Source organism: Neocloeon triangulifer, unplaced genomic scaffold (assembly GCF_031216515.1).
Source record: "Neocloeon triangulifer isolate White Clay Creek 2 clone unplaced genomic scaffold, ASM3121651v1 ptg000022l, whole genome shotgun sequence".
Taxonomy (NCBI): Eukaryota; Metazoa; Arthropoda; class Insecta; order Ephemeroptera; family Baetidae; genus Neocloeon; species Neocloeon triangulifer.
In genome coordinates, this window is record NW_026775562.1 from 6,936,268 (window position 1) to 6,951,737 (window position 15,470).

Sequence of the window (15,470 nt, forward strand, 5' to 3'; positions counted from 1 at the left end):
TGTGCAACTAAAATGAGGTGCTCATATGTGCACCTGATATGAGGTACGTGTTCGAATGAGGTGCTCATTTGAGCAGCTCATATGTGCTCATATGAGGTGCTCATATGAGGTGCTCATATTTGCACCTGATTTGAGGTGCTCATATGTGCACCTGATATGAGGTGCTCATTTAAGGTGCTCATATGTGCACCTGATATGAGGTGCTCATTTGAGGTGCACATATGTGCTCATATGAGGTGCTCATATGTGCTCATATGAGGTGCTCATATTTGCACCTGATTTGAGGTGCTCATATGTGCACCTGATATGAGGTGCTCATTTGAGGTGCACATATGTGCTCATATGAGGTGCTCATATGTGGTCATATGAGGTGCACATATTTGCACCTGATATGAGGTGTTCGAATGTAATGCTCATTTGAGCTGCTCATATGTGCACCTGATATGAGTAGCTCATTTGAGGCACCATGCCCTGATAGACGAACCACTGAAAAACAGTTAAAATAGACCGACAGTGGACGACTAAAAAATCTGTAAAAATATTACGATCATCTTTGTAAAATATTGGTCTAAAGATAATTGAACCTAGATTTTGAAATAATTTAAGGATTACAAAATAAATTGTCGTTCATTTGGCGAAAAGCCACAGCACCATGCCCTTATAGACGAACCACTAAAAAACAGTTAAAATAGACCGACATTGGACGACTAAAAAATCTGTAAAAATATTACGATCATCTTTGTAAAATTTTGGTCTAAAGATAATTGAACCTAGATTTTGAAAATATTTATGGATTACAAAATAAATTGTCGTTCATTTGGCGAAAAGCCACAGCACCATGCCCTTATAGACGAACCACTAAAAAACAGTTATATTAGACCGACATTGGACGACTAAAAAATCTGTAAAAATATTACGATCATCTTTGTAAAATTTTGGTCTAAAGATAATTGAACCTAGATTTTGAAATAATTTAAGGATTACAAAATAAATTGTCGTTCATTTGGCGAAAAGCCACAGCACCTTGCCCTTATAGACGAACCATTAAAAAACAGTTAAAATAGACCTACAGTGGACGACTAAAAAATCTGTAAAAATATTACGATCATCTTTGTAAAATTTTGGTCTAAAGATAATTGAACCTAGATTTTGAAATAATTTAAGGATTACAAAATAAATTGTCGTTCATTTGGCGAAAAGCCTCAGCACCTTGCCCTTATAGACGAACCACTGAAAAACAGTTAAAATAGACCTACAGTGGACGACTAAAAAATCTGTAAAAATATTACGATCATCTTTGTAAAATTTTGGTCTAAAGATAATTGAACCTAGATTTTGAAAATATTTATGGATTACAAAATAAATTGTCGTTCATTTGGCGAAAAGCCACAGCACCATGCCCTTATAGACGAACCACTAAAAAACAGTTATATTAGACCGACATTGGACGACTAAAAAATCTGTAAAAATATTACGATCATTTTTGTAAAATATTGGTCTAAAGATAATTGAACCTAGATTTTGAAATAATTTCAGGATTACAAAATAAATTGTCGTTCATTTGGCGAAAAGCCACAGCACCTTGCCCTTATAGACGAACCATTAAAAAACAGTTAAAATAGACCTACAGTGGACGACTAAAAAATCTGTAAAAATATTACGATCATCTTTGTAAAATTTTGGTTTATAGATAGTTGAACCTAGATTTTGAAATAATTTATGGATTACAAAATAAATTGTCGTTCATTTGGCGAAAAGCCACAGCACCATGCCCTTATAAACGAACCACTAAAAAACAGTTAAAATAGACCTACAGTGGACGACTAAAAAATCTGTAAAAATACTACGATCATCTTTGTAAAATTTCGGTTTATAGATAGTTGAACCTAGATTTTGAAATAATTTATGGAATACAAAATAAATTGTCGTTCATTTGGCGAAAAGCCACAGCACCATGCCCTTATAGACGAACCACTAAAAAACAGTTAAAATTGACCTACAGTGGACGACTAAAAAATCTGTAAAAATATTACGATCATCTTTGTAAAATATTGGTCTAAAGATAATTGAACCTAGATTTTGAAATAATTTATGGATTACAAAATAAATTGTCGTTCACTTGGCGAAAAGCCACAGCACCATGCCCTTATAGACGAACCACTAAAAAACAGTTAAAATAGACCTACAGTGGACGACTAAAAAATCTGTAAAAATATTACGATCATCTTTGTAAAATTTTGGTCTAAAGATAATTGAACCTAGATTTTAAATAATTTCAGGATTACAAAATAAATTGTCGTTCATTTGGCGAAAAGCCACAGCACCATGCCCTTATAAACGAACCACTAAAAAACAGTTAAAATAGACCTACAGTGGACGACTAAAAAATCTGTAAAAATATTACGATCATCTTTGTAAAATTTTGGTTTATAGATAGTTGAACCTAGATTTTGAAATAATTTATGGAATACAAAATAAATTGTCGTTCATTTGGCGAAAAGCCACAGCACCATGCCCTTATAGACGAACCACTAAAAAACAGTTATGTTAGACCGACATTGGACGACTAAAAAATCTGTAAAAATATTACGATCATCTTTGTAAAATATTGGTCTAAAGATAATTGAACCTAGATTTTGAAATAATTTAAGGATTACAAAATAAATTGTCGTTCATTTGGCGAAAAGCCACAGCACCTTGCCCTTATAGACGAACCACTGAAAAACAGTTAAAATAGACCTACAGTGGACGACTAAAAAATCTGTAAAAATATTACGATCATCTTTGTAAAATTTTGGTCTAAAGATAATTGAACCTAGATTTTGAAATAATTTCAGGATTACAAAATAAATTGTCGTTCATTTGGCGAAAAGCCACAGCACCATGCCCTTATAAACGAACCACTAAAAAACAGTTAAAATAGACCTACAGTGGACGACTAAAAAATCTGTAAAAATATTACGATCATCTTTGTAAAATATTGGTCTAAAGATAATTGAACCTAGATTTTGAAATAATTTAAGGATTACAAAATAAATTGTCGTTCATCTGGCGAAAAGCCACAGCACCATGCCCTTATAGACAAACCACTAAAAAACAGTTAAAATAGACCTACAGTGGACGACTAAAAAATCTGTAAAAATATTACGATCATCTTTGTAAAATTTTGGTTTATAGATAGTTGAACCTAGATTTTGAAATAATTTATGGAATACAAAATAAATTGTCGTTCATTTGGCGAAAAGCCACAGCACCATGCCCTTATAGACGAACCACTAAAAAACAGTTATATTAGACCGACATTGGACGACTAAAAAATCTGTAAAAATATTACGATCATCTTTGTAAAATATTGGTCTAAAGATAATTGAACCTAGATTTTGAAATAATTTAAGGATTACAAAATAAATTGTCGTTCATTTGGCGAAAAGCCACAGCACCATGCCCTTATAGACGAACCACTGAAAAACAGTTAAAATAGACCGACAGTGGACGACTAAAAAATCTGTAAAAATATTACGATCATCTTTGTAAAATATTGGTCTAAAGATAATTGTACCTAGATTTTGAAATAATTTCAGGATTACAAAATAAATTGTCGTTCATTTGGCGAAAAGCCACAGCACCATGCCCTTATAGACGAACCACTAAAAAACAGTTAAAATAGACCTACAGTGGACGACTAAAAAATCTGTAAAAATATTACGATCATCTTTGTAAAATTTTGGTCTAAAGATAATTGAACCTAGATTTGGAAATAATTTAAGGATTACAAAATAAATAGTCGTTCATTTGGCGAAAAGCCACAGCACCATGCCCTTATAGACGAACCACTAAAAAACAGTTATATTAGACCGACATTGGACGACTAAAAAATCTGTAAAAATATTACGATCATCTTTGTAAAATATTGGTCTAAAGATAATTGAACCTAGATTTTGAAATAATTTAAGGATTACAAAATAAATTGTCGTTCATTTGGCGAAAAGCCACAGCACCATGCCCTTATAGACGAACCACTAAAAAACAGTTAAAATAGACCTACAGTGGACGACTAAAAAATCTGTAAAAATATTACGATCATCTTTGTAAAATATTGGTCTAAAGATAATTGAACCTAGATTTTGAAATAATTTCAGGATTACAAAATAAATTGTCGTTCATTTGGCGAAAAGCCACAGCACCATGCCCTTATAGACGAACCACTAAAAAACAGTTATATTAGACCGACATTGGACGACTAAAAAATCTGTAAAAATATTACGATCATTTTTGTAAAATATTGGTCTAAAGATAAATGAACCTAGATTTTGAAATAATTTAAGGATTACAAAATAAATTGTCGTTCATTTGGCGAAAAGCCACAGCACCATGCCCTTATAGACGAACCACTAAAAAACAGTTAAAATAGACCTACAGTGGACGACTAAAAAATCTGTAAAAATATTACGATCATCTTTGTAAAATTTTGGTCTAAAGATAATTGAACCTAGATTTGGAAATAATTTAAGGATTACAAAATAAATAGTCGTTCATTTGGCGAAAAGCCACAGCACCATGCCCTTATAGACGAACCACTAAAAAACAGTTATATTAGACCGACATTGGACGACTAAAAAATCTGTAAAAATATTACGATCATCTTTGTAAAATATTGGTCTAAAGATAATTGAACCTAGATTTTGAAATAATTTAAGGATTACAAAATAAATTGTCGTTCATTTGGCGAAAAGCCACAGCACCATGCCCTTATAGACGAACCACTAAAAAACAGTTAAAATAGACCTACAGTGGACGACTAAAAAATCTGTAAAAATATTACGATCATCTTTGTAAAATATTGGTCTAAAGATAATTGAACCTAGATTTTGAAATAATTTCAGGATTACAAAATAAATTGTCGTTCATTTGGCGAAAAGCCACAGCACCATGCCCTTATAGACGAACCACTAAAAAACAGTTATATTAGACCGACATTGGACGACTAAAAAATCTGTAAAAATATTACGATCATTTTTGTAAAATATTGGTCTAAAGATAAATGAACCTAGATTTTGAAATAATTTAAGGATTACAAAATAAATTGTCGTTCATTTGGCGAAAAGCCACAGCACCATGCCCTTATAGACGAACCACTAAAAAACAGTTAAAATAGACCTACAGTGGACGACTAAAAAATCTGTAAAAATATTACGATCATCTTTGTAAAATTTTGGTCTAAAGATAATTGAACCTAGATTTGGAAATAATTTAAGGATTACAAAATAAATAGTCGTTCATTTGGCGAAAAGCCACAGCACCATGCCCTTATAGACGAACCACTAAAAAACAGTTATATTAGACCGACATTGGACGACTAAAAAATCTGTAAAAATATTACGATCATTTTTGTAAAATATTGGTCTAAAGATAATTGAACCTAGATTTTGAAATAATTTAAGGATTACAAAATAAATTGTCGTTCATTTGGCGAAAAGCCACAGCACCATGCCCTTATAGACGAACCACTAAAAAACAGTTAAAATAGACCTACAGTGGACGACTAAAAGAAGATGATACCCACCTGGATACAACTTTTGGACTTAGAATATTTTCATATGGTGGGCTATTATTTTATTATTAGGCAGGGCCGCGCGCGCCTGTATTGTACACAGGGCGGCAGCGGTGCGAGCGCGAGAGAGAGGCGCGCATACATCTTTTATACTTGTAATATTTTGGCTGGCTGTGTGTATTTTATTTTAACGCGGGCCGGCAGCGGTGCGAGAAAGAGTCGATCTCGTGAACTTAGAATATTTCTTTTCGTTGAAATTTTATTTTATAGCTGGTGTGGACTTAGCGTGCGCAGCAGAAGAGAGTGTGTATTTTATTTGTACAGCGAGCGAGGTGCACTTGGTGTGTGCTGGAGAGAGAGTGGCGAGCAGCAGCAGGCAGAATCGATTGACTGCGCCGCGGGAGACTTAATTTATTTTTCCTTCTCTCGCTGGCGGTGCAGTCGTGCGGTCGCGAGTTGAAATTCTAATAGGTGGACTTAGAAAATTTCGTGCAGCGGACGCAGCAGAAGAGAGTGTGTATTTTATTAATACAGCGAGCGAGGCGCGCTTGGTGCGTGCTGGCGAGAGAGTGGCGAGCAGCAGCGGGCGGATTGACTGCGCCGCGGAAGACTAATTTATTTTTCCTTCTCTCGCTGGCGCGGCAGTCGTGCGGTCGCGAGTCAAACATAATGGCTGGACTTTCGTGCGTCGGACTCTCTTCAATGAATATGGTTCTCTCGAGAGCCAAATTGTTTCACGCAACAGCCGTTTATAATTTTAGTCGCGTGTAATGAGAATAATGATATTTGTGTTTTATTTTTATGTAGCGATACCATTTTTTTATTTTATTAAGGACACGCATTTTTTAATATATGAACTTTGAGATTTTGGTGCGAACTCGAGGGTGTGTGTTGTAAGTCGAGGTTTACGGAGTGTACTAAAAAATTTAAAATTTTTATTTTATTAAATATTATTTAATAATATAATTTAAAAATATATTATATTCATTGCGCCGGCGCATTGGTACTATTCTGCGATTCGTTAACCCTGGATGGGGGGAGTTAATGGGGGTGTACGTAGTGGGGCGTAGGGTATAAGAGAGGGTCAAGCAAAGGGTCGGCATCATTCTTGGCTGCTCGAGAAGATCGTCCGTCCTTAAAAAAAATCAAAATGGAACCCTTGACCCCTCCGATCTCCCCTGCTCGTCCTGCTCAGAATAATGTAAGTTGTTTGCGATGAAACTTAGAAATATTCAAAAAAATATTAAATGTCTTATTCTTTTCATATAGGTGGATGAGGTGAAGGTGAAGGTGGAGCCTGTTGAAGAAATGGCTGAAGAGCCATCCAAACCGAGCAAGTTGGATGAAGCAATGGAAGAAGATTTCCAGCAGAGTTCGAGAGCTTTGGACTTTTCAATGATTAGCTCGATCAGCGGCTATAATAGTCAGGAACATAGTCTTGCTGTGAGTTATTGAGAAATTATTATTAAAAAGTTCAATATTTTAATAAACTGTTTTCTTTTTTCAGTCTGCTGACACAGTCTATAATGGTAGCAGCAGCAGCAGCAGCAGGGGGAGTAGCAGTGGTGATGAGAGCAGCTCGATGGATATTAAGGTTTGTTTGAAATGAACCAAAATTTCTGAACGAATTTTAAAATTTGTTACATCTTGTCTGCCTAGAATGATGATTTACCTGACGATCCTCACAATCTGCGCATTCTGCACACCTTTGTTGAACTTGACCTGCTGCCGAGGGAAGTTACTGGGATTCAAGAGACTGCTGCCATGTCGCTGGTGGACTTGGAGAAGTTGGTCACTTTCAAGGAGAAGTTTTTCAACCTCGGAGACGAGAAGACCCATGCTGGCCACTTGTACGACGTGGAGAATTGTTTCTTTCGTCAGGGGTTGCCTGCTTTGTACGAAACCACATATTGTGTTCCTGGTTCCGTTGATTTTCATATGGGATTTCTGATTTTGTACAATAAGAAAAATCACAATTTTGAGCTCAAGTTTTATCTACGTGTCGGAGAGCGCCAGATCATTGTTACCGAGTTTCAAGACTTTTACAGAATGTTATTCAGCACTGATCTTGCCACTCTAGAGAAAGATTACGGAGAATTTATTTTGTTTGAGAACATTGTTGGTAAAGTTAAGCGAGATGCTCACAATTGTGACTGGCTAATTCTGTACCAAGTTTGGGATAATTATCATCACCGACTTGGAGTTGACAACGAACCTTTTAGAATTGTAATGAGCGAAAGGCAGCATACCAGACTCCAGAAAACTATGATTACAGAAATGCACGTGTCGCATTTATACATGAAAAAACTCACTGCTTCTGCAAACATTTGTATGTCCACTGCCATTGGGCTTGCCTACAACGGCTTAAAGATGAAATGTAAGGGTTGTCGCCAAAACAACCCGTACGATCACATTTGTCGTACCTTTGAATTTTCCAGAACTGTTCACAATGCTCTTGGTAATGAGCTCGAGAGACTTGTTGTGGAGGACAAGGACCACTTTCAATGTGAAATCTACGGAAGACTCTTGAAATTGGTCAAATCCGAGTACTCTCTGAGAGACATTCTTTCTGAAATGCTGGTTAATGACAATGGACTAGCACTTGGTGGAAATATGATTGGAGGTAGAATTCCTGGGTGGGTTTCTGAGTTCAAAGCTCCCTCGAGTGAGTACATCAGAGCCAAGTACAGAATTGTTGATTACGATATGATTGATGGTGCAGATGATGATGATGATATGGACTTGTAAAACTTTGGCCGCTGAATCAGAAAATATGTCTTGATGGTTTATTTTTAAGTTTTATTTTTACGATTTTCTGAACTTTGTATCACATTTGAAATAATATAAAAATAAACTGTATAAATAGACTTGAAAACTCGTTTGTTTCATTCAGTTTCAAACATGGTGATACCTTGGAAGCATCCATTTTGCTGCACACTAGCAGGTTAGAATTAAATATAGCTTTTATGGAAATAGCATCAAAGTTAAATTAATTTTTATGTAGGGCCGACTTCATGCGGCAAGACGAGATTTATTACTGACTTTTTGAGCAACTTGGATAGAATGGTTGACACAGCGATAACAGAAATTATTTGGTGCTACGGTGTCTCACAAAAGTTTCACTCCGAGTTGGTCAACATGTTCAGCGTTCCATTCAAGTTGTACGAGGGAATGCCAGCCCTGGACGAGATCAGCAGCATCAACTCAGGACCGAAGATTGTGGTTTTGGATGACCTTCAGAGCTCGACAGACAAAAATATGGAAAACTTCTTTACTTATGGTTCTCATCATAGGTCGCTGAGTATTTTTAGAACGACTCAAAATATTTTCTACAGGGGTAAAGGCCAGAGGGACATAACATTAAACTCGCATTATGTGACGCTGTTTTTGAACCCCAGAGAAAGATCTCAAATTTCGAGTTTTGCACGTCAGGTTGATCCGCAGAATACGGCGTTTGTGATGGAAAGTTACAGAGATGCCACTTCCACACCTCACTCTTACTTACTATTTGATTTTACGCAGGATATTGACAATGATTTGAGATTGAGAACTAAGATATTTCCCGGGGAAGAGAACATTATTTATGTGGCCAAGAAGAAAAATGGGTATAAATAGAAGTCGAGTTCTAAAATTATCATTAGCAATCATGAGTCAAAGATTGAAAGAACAAAAACTTGTGTTGAAGAAGCTTGTAAAATGCTGTGCCAAGGAGAGGCGCAAAATTTTACACGATTCTGGAGATGAGACTATCAAGTGCATCTGCGAATGTGCACTGAACGTATTAAAAAGAAACGTTCCTCTCACGGACGATCAGTTTAAGAAATTACGCAGACACAAGCAGACCTTAAGGTTTTTGGCAGACAGGCGGGTAGCAGTTAAAACAAAAAGAAAAAAGATCAAGCAGGCGGGTGGATTTTTGCTTCCCCTTTTGATTCCAATTATTACTTCGGTTATTTCAGCTCTTGCAAAATGATGCATACCACAAAGATGGTGCTGGTTCCGCAGGAAATCGCAAGAGCGTTGAGCGAAGATATTCCTCAAGCTCCTGCTCCTGTTGGTTCATATTCAGCAATGGACGAGGAGATGAGAAAAATATTAAGTGACAAAAGTTTAGATTCACTTTCCAAATGGCGCAAATACGAGAGTGTTTTGCAAAGATACATGACCAAAGCAGAGCGAACGAAAAATTCTTTATTCATGCAAGAATCAGATTCAGAGGATGACGATAAGGGTAAAGATGGAGCCGCTGCTCCTCAACCACCACCAGCCAAGAGGGCTAAAGGAGCCCCAAAAAAAGACAAAGCCGCTCAAAATAAAGCTAACGCGGCTCCGAAAAAACGAGCAGCAGTGGCAGCTACCAAAAAAACAGCGAAAGCTGTAGGGAAACGATCCGTCGCTGCACCACCGGCTGCAAATTCCTCAGCGGCTGCGACTCCAAATTCAAGTGCAGCAATGAACCACGAGGTAGAACAGTTTGTGAAAATTGGTGATCCTTCTCAAAGGAAAAAGGCTGAAGATTTATATGATATTCTGACCAATGCAAAGAGTGTGTCCTGGACAGCTTCAGGGCACATGAGTATAAATGGGAAGGTGAGTGGAAGAGTTGGCACACTCATCAAGTACACTGTCAACGGACAAAGAGGAAGACAGCCTGCTGGTTGGGAATCGTTCAGACCACTTCTCAAGAGTTTAAAAGTGCCAGCGAGAATAATTTCTTTCAGTACAGAAAAGGATTTGTCTGAAGATTTGCAAACGCCAGGTCGAGAAAGACGTACTCTTTTTGGGAAAAATAAATCTCACAATAATGCCAGCTGGCTCTACTATAAGTGACAAGGTCAAAAAGAAATTGAGTGAAATATATTTCAATATTTCGCATCCTGCAGGTTTTTCCAGCGTCAGAAAATTAGCCGAAGCAGCTGGTGTTCATTATAATGTTGCCAAGGAGTGGCTCTCTGGCGAAGAAGCATACACTGTTCATAGACCAATTAAACGTAACTTCAAGAAGAATAGATACATAATTCCCACTTTGGGTTGGTTGTATGAAGCTGATTTGGCTGAATTTCAACCGTTAGCAGATAAAAATGACAATTACAGATATCTTCTTTGTGTTATTGATGGTTTTTCTAAGATGGCCGCGGTGGAACCTTTGAAAAATAAAACTGGTCCAACCGTCAAGGAGGCACTCGAAAAGATTTTTGAAAGGTTAGGTCCTAGTGATGTACTAAGGACCGATCGAGGACTTGAATTTTTAAATTCTTCAGTAAAAAAATTCTTAGATGAAAATGGAGTTCAACACATTGTCACTGATAACACAGTTAAAGCGAGTCAAGTTGAGAGACTGATCAGAACATTAAAATCACGTCTTTATTCTTACTTTCGGCATTTTGGGAAAGAGAGATACGTGGATGTAATTCAAGATGTAGTTTCTGCGTACAATAATACAGTACATTCGGGTATAGGAAAAAAGCCAATTGAAGTAAACTCTAAAAATGCGCGTGAAGTTTGGAAATTTTTATATTCCGGAGCTGGCCGTTATCCTAAGCTAGAAGCCCCGCTTAAAATGCACAATAAAAAAGCCAAATTTAAGGTGGGAGACACAGTTAAAATATCAGAGGCAAAAATGCAATTTAGCAAAGGCTACCATCCTAATTGGACTTACGAATATTTTATTGTAGATAAAATAATTAAACGAAATCCGTTCTGCGTATACAAATTGAAAGATAGTGCCGGGGAAGAAATCACTGGTACCTTTCAGGATGAAGAACTCCAATTGGTTAATATTCATGAGGAAAAAGAATTTCACATTGATAAAATCATCAAGTCAAGGGGGAAAGGTGCCAGTAAGCAACTTTTCGTGTCTTGGAAAGGTTATCCATCAAAGTTTAACAGCTGGATCAGTGCAAAGGACGTAAGGGAGTTAGACAAGCAATAAAAAAATGGATCATTTTTTTTTAACTGTCAGCAGTAATTCAACTTGTGAATTCAAGGAGCAAAATAAACCATCAAGTTTCAGAGTGCACTTGGGGCAAGCAATTGAGTTGGTTGGCACTTGGGAGGTTGCTTTATTCGAGGTCAATTTTCCATCAACGTACCCAAATGTTAGGAATAGTCAATGCTTCATTGAAAGAGAACACAATCTTTTAAAAGCAACTTTACCTTGTGTTAGCGGTGCAGGTAAGGCAACCGTATGCAACGAGGACAATGTGCCAGTTAATAAAATTGGGGGCTACAAATATCATATTCCAGAAAATTATTATCACACGCAGGAGGAATTTTTTAATATCGTAAATGAAACATTGAGCACCACCGCAGAATTTTACGTTTCAGACGAAGGAAAAGTTGTGTTCACAAGTAACATGTTGGCTAGTACTGACACGGAAATTATAAATTATAAGTTTTCCGATCATCTGACTGATATTTTGGGATTCCAGAGAGGCGCAGAGATTGAGTTAGGCGAGAGCAAAATTTCCCACTTGAATTGTGATTTAAAAAAAGGACTACCTACATCATTGGTTTTCTGCACCGACATTGTAGCAGAGCAAAAGGTGAATAACTCTCATTTTAAAATCCTCCGCTCTGTCCACCTTAAACCTGAGAAATATAATTATGGTTATCAGCAGAACGAGCAGTTTAAAAGACTAGTTTTCGTTCCAGTCGTGAAAAAAAAATTAGATTTTCTGGAATTCTATATAAGAGATGAGTTTGGAGATTTGGTTTCATTTGCTCACGGAACTGTCAGACTAATGTTACTTTTCAGACGATCAGGAAATGGATACTGATCGGTACTATAATTATTACTATTCGCAATCTAGAGGTGTCGGTGCGGGTTTCAAATTACCTCGAACTCAAAAAGGGGCAGGTGTTGGAAGTTTTTTGGCTGGAATATTTAGGAGAATTTTTCCGTACGTGAAGAGTGGTGCGAAAGCCTTGGGAAACGAGATTTTAGACACTGGAGTTAACATCTTGAGGTCCAGTTTGAACAAGGAACCAATAAAGGAGAGCCTAGAAAAACATATTACTAACGCAGGCAAAAACTTGGGGGCAAAAGCAGCGACGGCAACCAAATCGATGCTCGGAATGGGGTATAAAAGAAAGCGTAGCTGTTCGACTGGCCAGTCTAAAGCTGCCAAGCGACGACGAACCAAACCAGCTGCCAAGAAGAAGCCGAAAAAACCAAAACAAGCTAAAAAAAAGCGCCGTAGAGATATTTTTGGATAAAAAAAAGATAGAAAAAAATGCCAGTTGAACCGCAAGAAGCTCTAATTTCAGAGCTTGACCTCTTTCAACCACCACTCGTTCAATCGTCAGCTGTTGCTGGTGATTGGATGACGTACAAACCTGTTCAAGCACTCTCGTCAACCGCACCAATTACATTTATCGTACCTTCAAATGGTGACTGCTATGTCGATATGAGTAAAACTCTGTTTTACTGCAGAGCGAAAATCATAAATGCTGCAGGCAATGCAGCCTACGGTGCTGGTGTTAATTACTCAGTTGTAAATAATTTACTAGGTTCACTTTTCAACGAAGTGAAGCTTGATCTCAATCAGACAACCGTTTCTCAAACTCATGGGATGTATATGTACAGGTCTTACTTGGAGACTCTGTTTTCTTTTAATGAAACTGCCAAAGATTCACACCTCACATCAAGCTTATTTTATCTTGACGAAGCTGGAAAATTTGAGGACGCAACTTCCACAGCTCTGATTAAACGTCAATCATTTGTGAGTGCAAGCAAAGAAGTGGATTTATTCGGACGATTGCATTGCGATGTTTTAAATAGCAGTAGATATCTACTTAACGAGATTGAAATGAAGTTTACGCTAACTAAGAACACGTCTAACCTTATTGTTTGGGAATCTACTCCAGCCGCAGGCGTTGCTGCTCTAACTCCTGAGGTTGTGATCACTGATGCGACCTTGTACATTAGAAAAGTGAACATAAATCCTTCTGTAATGCTTGCCCACGAAAAAATGCTGCACACCACACCAGCTTTGTATCCCTACAAACGGTGTCAGTTAATAAATTTTACCGTAGCCGCGGGAATTTATCAGAAAACTATTGAAAATATGTTTTCCTCGCGCGTACCCAGCAGGATTGTTTTAGGTTTTGTAAAAAATTCAGCTTTTTCAGGAGCACTGGATCAAAATTGTTTTAATTTTGAACATTTCAACGTAAGCCAGTTGACACTGACTGTCAACGGAAGAGTCGTCGGTTCGTCTCCTTTGAAGCCCAATTACGCTATCGACCAGAGTGTGATTCCATTTTTGTTCAGTTTTTACAATATGGGCAACTGCGGGCAGGATGACGGACACACCGTGGACCGCGAAACCTACCCTAAGGGGTTTTGTCTGTATGCCTTTGACCTTAGCGCTGACCTCTCTGCCAGCGAAAGTTATTGGTCTTCTCCTCAACAAGGAAACGTACGGCTGGAGGTTAACTTTGCTGTGGCTCTCCCTTGCGTGGTTAATATTATTGTCCACGCCGAGCATCAAGATTGTATGGAAATTGACAGAGATAGAAACATCCATTTGCAGTATTTAAAGTAGGGCAGTACAGATCAAATGTCAGTCGCAAACATGATCTGCTTCGTTGAGGTTCAAGGTTACTGCACAAAGGAGCTAGGGTTTCTTCCCAAAGAAGTTGCCTTAGTTGCTGATGATTTGAAAAAAAGTTATCTCATTAAACCACCAAAAGCCTTTAGGAACTTTACCAAAGAGGATCAAAAAACAATAAATTGGGCAACTTTCGGTTACTTCCACATTCCGTGGCCTCTTGGGAACACTGATTATGGTAGCTTCTTGAAAAGTATAAAAGAAGATGTCTCCCCATATTCTGTTATTCTTTCGAAAGGTCCCGAGAAAGTAAGATTCCTCTCTTCAATTCTGAACAGACCTGTACTTGATATCACTTTTTACGGCTGCCCTGCGATAAGAAAAATAAAGGAAGGAAAAACTAAACCTTGCTCTGCACATTTCAAAGAAGATTCGCATTGTGCTATTGCTAATGCAGAATATGGGCTTGAATGGGTGAATGGACACTCAAACATTAGAGAACTGCTTGAAAATACTAAACCTAAACGCTCCTAAGCAGCACACAGTCGGAGTTTTCGCCAGCGATAAAATTCCATCAAAGTTAAAGAAACCTGCTGCCATCATAATTCACTCTGAAATATCGAAAGTTACAACTTACGGTCACTGGACGGCAATTTTTCTTCCAACCAGAGGTTTACCTGTTTATTTTGACAGCTTTGGACTTCCGCCAGTGGTTGAAAACCACATTAAATTTTTGTCAAAGATCTCAAAATTTTACAATTATAATGCCACATGCTACCAGAGTCCCACAGCTCTCACATGTGGGAAGCACACTTTATTGTTTCTTGCGTCAAAAATGGGAATCATTCCAAACACATTTTTTGATACTATTACAAAATTGTCAAAAAATAACCTTGAGCTCAATGACAAAATTGTCGAGCACTGCTGCAATTGGCTGGTTGAAAATCTCGGAAAAAATGGGGGGAATAGTGGAGGGGATGATTCAGGGCTATAAAGCGGCGAGATTCAGAAGATCAGCTTCACACATCTGTGCCCGCCGTCACGCCAAAGTTGTCGTTTTGACTAAAAAAAATTGAAAATCCAGAGCCATGGCTGACATTAAAAAGGGTAAATATGATGCTAAGCTGGTCAAATTTGGGGTGGCCGCGACCCTTTTTGCTGCCAACAAGAGGAAGCAGCTGTATGTCCCCCGTGATCAAACTAAGAAAAATAACTACGTTGAAACAAGCGACAGAGTAAATCAAATTTATCGCTTCGTTTACCCAATAAACAAAAGTGGCACGAAGCAACTGGTGATTGGTGCCGACCCGAAACTTGACTTTCTTCCCACTATGTACATAAGACGGCCTGGTTTTCTGGGAGTT

The 15,470-nt window shown here is 37.6% G+C and overlaps 1 protein-coding gene across 1 annotated transcript; it reads left to right on the forward strand.

Annotated features, from left to right (window-relative positions):
* Nucleotides 1-5,867: 5,867 nt before the first annotated feature.
* Nucleotides 5,868-8,389, forward strand: LOC132204453 (uncharacterized). Its single transcript, XM_059632965.1, has 4 exons — nucleotides 5,868-6,752; nucleotides 6,821-6,994; nucleotides 7,059-7,145; nucleotides 7,211-8,389. Exons 1-4 carry the CDS (start codon nucleotides 6,702-6,704, stop codon nucleotides 8,297-8,299), a joined length of 1,401 nt encoding a protein of 466 aa, XP_059488948.1. The 5' UTR covers nucleotides 5,868-6,701; the 3' UTR covers nucleotides 8,300-8,389.
* The last annotated feature ends 7,081 nt before the right edge of the window (nucleotides 8,390-15,470 follow it).

Excerpts from the sequence above, each read along its gene's own strand:
- LOC132204453 (XM_059632965.1), top strand. The coding sequence starts at position 6,702 with ATGGAACCCTTGACCCCTCCGATCTCCCCTGCTCGTCCTGCTCAGAAT. Across the intron at positions 6,753-6,820 it reads CTCGTCCTGCTCAGAATAAT|GTGGATGAGGTGAAGGTGAA; the intron begins GTAAGTTGTTTG and ends CTTTTCATATAG. Across the intron at positions 7,146-7,210 it reads GCAGCTCGATGGATATTAAG|AATGATGATTTACCTGACGA; the intron begins GTTTGTTTGAAA and ends TTGTCTGCCTAG.